The 6,457-nt window shown below is 62.7% G+C and overlaps 1 protein-coding gene across 2 annotated transcripts in view; it reads right to left on the minus strand.

The window, feature by feature from the left end:
• Positions 1-3,710: 3,710 nt before the first annotated feature.
• The window catches only part of TTC34 (tetratricopeptide repeat domain 34), a 16,278-nt gene continuing 13,531 nt past the window's right edge, over positions 3,711-6,457 (minus strand). For both annotated transcript variants that reach the window (XM_059374922.1, XM_059374923.1), the window contains exon 9: positions 3,711-5,388. In XM_059374922.1, coding sequence (XP_059230905.1) covers positions 4,861-5,388 — 528 coding nt within the window. In that variant the 3' untranslated portion in view covers positions 3,711-4,860. The remainder of the gene's footprint in view (positions 5,389-6,457) is intronic.

Consider the following 6,457-nt stretch of genomic DNA (forward strand, 5'->3'; position numbering starts at 1 on the left):
GTGCGCGGGGCCAGGTGGGAGGGCTCCCAGGGGCCGGAGAGCAGGGGCTTCAGGTGGCCCCACCGAGGCTTCTGGCCGCCTTTGTGATGCAGGCGTGGGTTCCCTGGAGGCGGGGAGCATCTCCAAGCACAGGCGGGGAGAGTTCCATCGGGGTTTGGTGTCGGGGGAGGGGGCAGAGGGCCACTCAGGGAGCACAGGGCTCCCTGCGGTCCTGACCCCTCCTCCTCCTCCATTCCACAGTCCAAAGGGGCCACAGGGGCGCTGGGAAGGAAGGCCAGACCCTTCTCCCTATCCTGCCCGAGACCCAGCGACCAGAGAGCTACACTGGCCACAGGGGTTGCAAAGCCCCTGCCAGGGCATCTCCCCACTTCCCTTTCTAGTGAGGCTGGTGGGCTCCAGGGGCCATGACCGGTGGAAGTTTTGGAAGAGGTGAGGGTTGGGAGAGAACCTTCTGGACACAGAAGCATCCCAGTGCTTCCGGGAGTGAATCAGGTGCCCTGCTGATGGGGGCTGGGGACTCTGGGCAGAGCAGGTCCCACCAGAAGCCAGGTTTCCATTCTTCAGGCCTGACTTGAGTATCAGCACAGTTCTGCTTCTGTTTCAGAATCCCATGGAACAAGCGGTGCCCCCAGGCCCCCGGGGCTCTGGGAGGGTGACAGGGTAGGGTCGATGGTGCCCAGACCCTGCTCAGGCAGCCTCTCTTTTTGGCCCCACCCTGGGAGAAGACAGCTGCAGGGGCGGTTACCAGACAGGACCCCCAGAGCCCAGGCAAGGCTCTACTCAGCCCGCTGTCTGCCTCCCGGCACCCACCCCATCCGAAGGTTGGGAACCCCACCCAGAGCGAGGAGCTGGTAGCCTGGCCTGGAGGCTGCCTGGGCTGCTGTCCTGGAAGAGGAGGAAGTCGAAGTTGGGGGAGTAAGAGGCCAGGACGGCTCTTCCTGGGGCGCTTGGGGTGGGCCAGGGACCCGCCGGGCCAGCCAGAAGCTGCTTTGTGGGGCGTGGTGGCCCTCGACTCTGCAGGCAGCTCAGCCCAGCCAGAGCACCTCTCCTTATGCCGCCACAAGCCTGCCCAGATGCAGATGCTGGCAGAGGGCTGGAGCTCAGCCCGCTTCTCCCACCCCAGCCCTGCTCACGAGTTCTATCTGCAGCTCTGTCAGCGAAAGGCACGCTGTGAGCAAGCGAGGGCCTGGCGAGCCGGGGTGCCGAGCTTGCCCATTCTGGTGGGGGACCCAGCAAGACAGTGCTCAGGGACCTGGCAGTCAAGACAAACCAGCAAAGGACCTCCAGTCCTCCAGCCCCAGCCAGGTCCCTGGATGCAGTGAGTCCCAGTCTCATTGCTGCCTGGGACACTCTGGAGCGTGGATTTTAATCCTTCCTCCTAGGTGAGCTCGGGGCTGGTGGACGCTCCCTGCTCACCCCTCCCTGTCGCTTGGACAAAAGATGTGAGATGTGAAGTTGGAGGCCCAGCCCACCCCGGGGGTCGGGGAGGAGAGGTACCACCTTCCTGGATAACCTTGGGACCAGGGCAGGTCTAGGTCACTGCTGCTATGGGCAGGGAGTTCTTCTCAGGCCCAGCAGACACCTGCCCCTGACTGCCCCTCTCCTGCTGCCCAGCACCCCCCGTCCCCCACCGCCAGGCAGGACAGTTGTGGGCCATCTGCTGTCTTCTGCATGGAGGCCAGCCCCAACTGGTAGGTGTCTCTGGGCCTCTGTAGGGCAGGATTCAGATCTTTCCTTGGGTCTGCCCGTCCGTGCTGCAGGCAGGCTCAGAGAAGGGAAAGGCTGGAGGAAGCTGGGCATTTCTGGAGCACTCCGAGAGCTGGGGGGAGAGTCTGGCCTGTGGGAGTCCCCCTTCTACACACCTGTTTCCTGATGTTGGGCCTTGGGCATCCTGGCCAGGAGGGAAGGGTCAGGGGTGGTCTGACTGTCCCTGAGCCCCCAAGCCAACCCCAGTCAGAGGAGAGAAGGGAGGCACAAGGCCAGGCACAAAGGTGTGGCCAGGCCGTACCACGTGGGGCAATGGTCACCAAGCTGAGGGCCGTCGGGGACGGCTGGCAGCTGTTTGGAGAGGCTGGGTCATCCGACTTCCATGTTGCTACTTCCATGGTCCCTGGAGTTCCTTCTACCAGGTACCTAACCGACACCTTCATGGCTAACGAGGGAGTCTATTAAACCCTCACTATCTCAATCACTGGTGTGGTCTGTCTCCAAAGCACCCCTGACTGATGCATATGTTGGTACCAAGAGCACCCCCATCACCAGACACTCGAAGATGGATCTGGGGTCTGACTGCAGGGCTGTGTTCATTGGGAAGAAAGAGTCATGGTGTGGGGTGATTTCCCCACGGGGGCTGTGGTGCGCCCACCGAATCAGGGGTTGTGGGAGCTCAGATGCCGCCGCACATGGCTGTTCAGGCAGTGGCAGTGGCTGCAGGAGCCGCGGCATGGGGCGGCCTCTCCCAAGCGTCCTGGAGCACACACAGGAAGAGAATGACCAGCTCGGGTCATGGCCCGGGAGTCGGAGGGCTCCGTGGCCCCTGAGAAGCCCCTGCGACAGGCACAGGGCTGTAGTGCGGGCTCAAACATGGCATTTAACTCTGTGAGCCGTGCAGTGACGATGTTGGCTGCACTTAGAGCCTCACCAACTTTCTAATGAAAAACTGGGGCACGGAGATGGGACCCTAGACCTCGGAGGGGCTCAGAGGAAGCGGAGAACCTGGAACCGCCAAGTCCTCCAAGCCCCTTTGCAGTGGATGCAGCTGGGCTCCCCACTGGGTGACGTGCCTTTTCTTTCTTTATAAATCCTGAGAGCCTCATGGGCTTGGGAAGGATGCTGGCTCTGTTCAATCTCCACTACCCCCCCCCTCACCCATTTGCTCTAGACCCACAGAAGGGATCTCATCTCAGCATCTTTGGGGTGTGGGGCTCAGGTGTGAAGCTGGTCCTGCAGGAACCAGCACATGCACCCCCGTAACTGTAAGATTCCGCTAATCCGCACTGGGACCTGCGAATCGTGTGTGGGAATGGAGTCAGGGGGTCGGGCCACGGTGGAGGGGGTACAGCTCTGGGCTGGGCTGGCCCTACTGCTGGGGGTATGCGCCCCACGGACGCTGGAGCTGAGTGGGCATACATCAGCGGCTGGCAGTGATGCCACCAGGCCACGTGGCTGCGTGCCCTCTGCACCGGGGTCTACTGTTAACGAACTTGAGATGCCAGAACCTCCCAGAACAGAGCAGGCACCCAAAGGAGCAGGGAAGGCTTCTCACATGTGATTGTGCACTGCCCCCCCCCACCCCCGCAGCCCCCAAGAGGGATCACAGGACTTATCTTCTTCAGGCTCTGGTTGCGATGAGCTGTAGGGCTGTGCGTCCTGCTCCTGAGCCAGCCCTGCATTCCTGCGCGTGCTGCTCTGGGTATGTTCCTAACATGCTGCCTGACCCGGGTAAACTGCTTTGTAGCTTCCTTTTGGTTGGGATTATGCTTTCTTCCGCAAAGAACTTAGAAGCCTCTTTTTCTTGGCCTGGAAGGGTTTAGAGACATTTGGACTTGACTGTTCCTTAAAGGTTGACAGGTTTTTCCATCTGGAACTGAGCCTGCTTTAGGGGAAGCTCCCAGACAACCTTCTCTCTTCCTACTTGGCAACTGACCTGCAGAAGTTCTAGGCCTATTCTGATGAGTTTAGTTAAATATTTGTCTAGGAGCCAATTTATTTCATCCAGGCCTCAAAATTTATTTGCTCAGAGAAACACAATTTCTTATGATGTTTTTAATTTCCTGTTTCTGTTCCTTTGTCCTTGTGACTTTAAAATTGTGTGTCTCTGCTGTGCCTGACATCAAGCTTTTGATTCCCAGGGTGTGTTTCAAACAGCATCCCATCTGGAAAACGTGTGTTGCCAGCTGTAGGACACGGCTGTTAGCAAAACGACCAGAGAAGGAAGTGGGCTGCCCACACCCGTGAGGTGCCCCCTCAGGGCCCTCGGCGATCTCAGTAACCGACTGCTTGTGTGACCCGGCCTCTAGTCTCCTGAGACCCCATTCCCTCTCCTGCTTCAAACTAGCCAATAAAGAGTGACCCACAAAACCCCAGAGATCCCACCCTGAGACCCTACTAAAGGCTGAACGCTAGGTCCATGGTCTGTCCTGCCACGGGGCTATGCGGCCCCGAGCCCGCTGGGGACCTCCAGAAGTGGGAGTGTAGACCTCTTTCCCAAAGGGCACTGGCTGCCCTGAGAGCCAGCACAGCCGCACCATCTGCCTGTCGGGAGGCGCACGGGGCTGACTGCGGTGAACACGACGGCCCTTGTGCTTCCTCCATCTTTCTCAATAGAGTCGCTGTTGGTTCATCTACTTTATTTCTGAGGAACCAGATTTTGTATTTATTCTTCTTTTGTTCCTAATTTATTAATTTCTGCTTTTATCCTTAATTCCTATCTCCTGATTTCCTTAGTTTTATTGTCTTTCTCCAACTTCTTGAACTGAACATGTACTCCATTTTCTTTCCATCGCTTGGTAACCTGCTTGGGGCCGGACTTCCCCCGGCCTGCCGGGGCAGCGTCCCACAAGTGCTCCTCTGCATGGGTTTTGTTATGATTAGTTTTTCAACTTTCTTTGACTTCAGCTGTGATCTCCTCTTGGACCCCAGAGCCGTTTCACATGCAGGGAACTCTAAAAGGTTGATTTATAGCTTTGTTGCCGTGAGATGAGGTACCACCACCTATACACTATCATCAACGCTTCTTGGTATCTCTCTTCTCCGTGGAGTCTGAGCTACATCAGTTAGGCCCCCTGTATTCCGCGGCTCAGGAGCCCATCCAGGGTGGAACGGCCGGGGGGCCCACGTCTGGGCCTCGAGAGCATGGGGTCAGTGGAGCCAGCAGCCCAAGGATGCCTCCCTCCGGAGTCTCACCTTCAGCCTCCTCAGGCCGCTGTGCTCGGGGTCTGCCAGCAGGCCATTCTCCACTGCCGTCCAGGCCTCTGCATAGCACTGCTCCTCCAGGCAGGTCTGGCCATGGCACAGAAATGCCTCGGCAGTGGGGCCCCGACCTGGCCGCTCCCACAGGCTGCTCTGGGCTAGGGTGGGTGCCAGCTTGAGAGCCTGGGCAAAAGCCCCTGCGGCCCTGGCCCCATCCCCCAGGCGCAGCAGCAGGCGGCCCTGGGAGCACAGGTCCTCCACCTGAGTCGGGAGGTCACGGTCCCGCACGTCCCCCTGGAGGACATGGCCCAGGTCCTCCAGAGCCCGGTCAAACTCCTGCAGCTCAGCCAGACAGGTGGCCCTCAGGCGCAGGTGATGGGCATTGCTGCTCCCGGCCAGGACTGCCAGTGAGCAGTAGCCCAGTGCTTGCTCTGGCTGCCCCGATTTCAGGAGGGTGTTGGCTTCCTGGGCTGCAGCCTGCACAGAGGGGCCAGAGGGAGGCAGTGTGGGTCAGCCCAGAGAGACACGGGCCCCTGCCCTGCCCTGCCCAGCTGGCCTCTGTTCCTGACCTGTGCAGAGCGCTGCCCGCCTCCTCGGAGGCAGCGGAAGTAGAGGGTGGAGGACACGCCCTGCAACCCCACCACCCTGGAAGCCCAGCTCTGACGGGGTCCCTCGGGACGCCCCTCTCCCCTTCACGGCCCCCCGCCCCAGCCCTGCTGCTTGTCAGCCGGTGACCTCCGCCCTCCCTGTCTCAGCCCTTCCCGGCGGTCGCCGTGCCCGGAGGCCCACGGGTGGGCGGCTGCCACGGCTGCCCTGGCCCTGCCCGCGCCGCCTCGGCCAGCCCGGTCCCTGGACCCTCTCCTCTGCCGGAGGGCCGCGGAGCACGGCTGGGGTTCCCGGGGCGGGGAGCGGAGGACCCCGCAGAGCGCCGTCGGCGGGGAGAGGCTGCGCCGCCGGCCCGGCCTCCGGGGCTTGGGGTCCGCCGCGCTCGCGCCCCGGACTGGCGCTGCGGGGCCGAGGGCTGCGCGGGGCGCCCCGGTCCCGACCTCCGACGCCGCCGCAGGGCGGAGCCCGAGGGCAGCGGGCGCCGTCGACCTGCCCTTCCCTCCCTGGGGGCGGCCGGGCCCCGTCGGCGCGGCCCAGCCCACCGGCCTCCCCGGCCCCAGGCTCAGCTCCGCTCCCGGGGACGGCGGCCGCGCCCGCCCGCAGCCCGCCCCTCTCCCAGCCCCCGGACGGCCCCGCGGCGCCCGCTGCCCTCCACAGCCCGCACTGGCTCCCCGCGGCCGGCCGTCCCCGCTGTCCCTGTCCCTCCGCCCTGCGGCGGGCCACACTCGCGCCCGGTCCCCGGCAGGAGGACGCCGGGCGAGCGGAACCCCGCGCCCCTTGGACCTCCGAGCGCCGCCCGGATCTCGGAGGGACGCGCCGCGGAGCAGGCGCAGAGAGGCCGGAGGGGCGGGGCGCGCGCCGGAAGCGGGGCGTGACCTCTCGGTTGACTTCCGGGTCGGCCCGCGTCGCCCGGCAACGGCCCAGCGGGTCTCAGCCGCTG

The sequence above is a fragment of the Mustela nigripes genome, chromosome 14 (genome assembly GCF_022355385.1).
Source record: "Mustela nigripes isolate SB6536 chromosome 14, MUSNIG.SB6536, whole genome shotgun sequence".
Lineage (NCBI taxonomy): Eukaryota > Metazoa > Chordata > Mammalia > Carnivora > Mustelidae > Mustela > Mustela nigripes.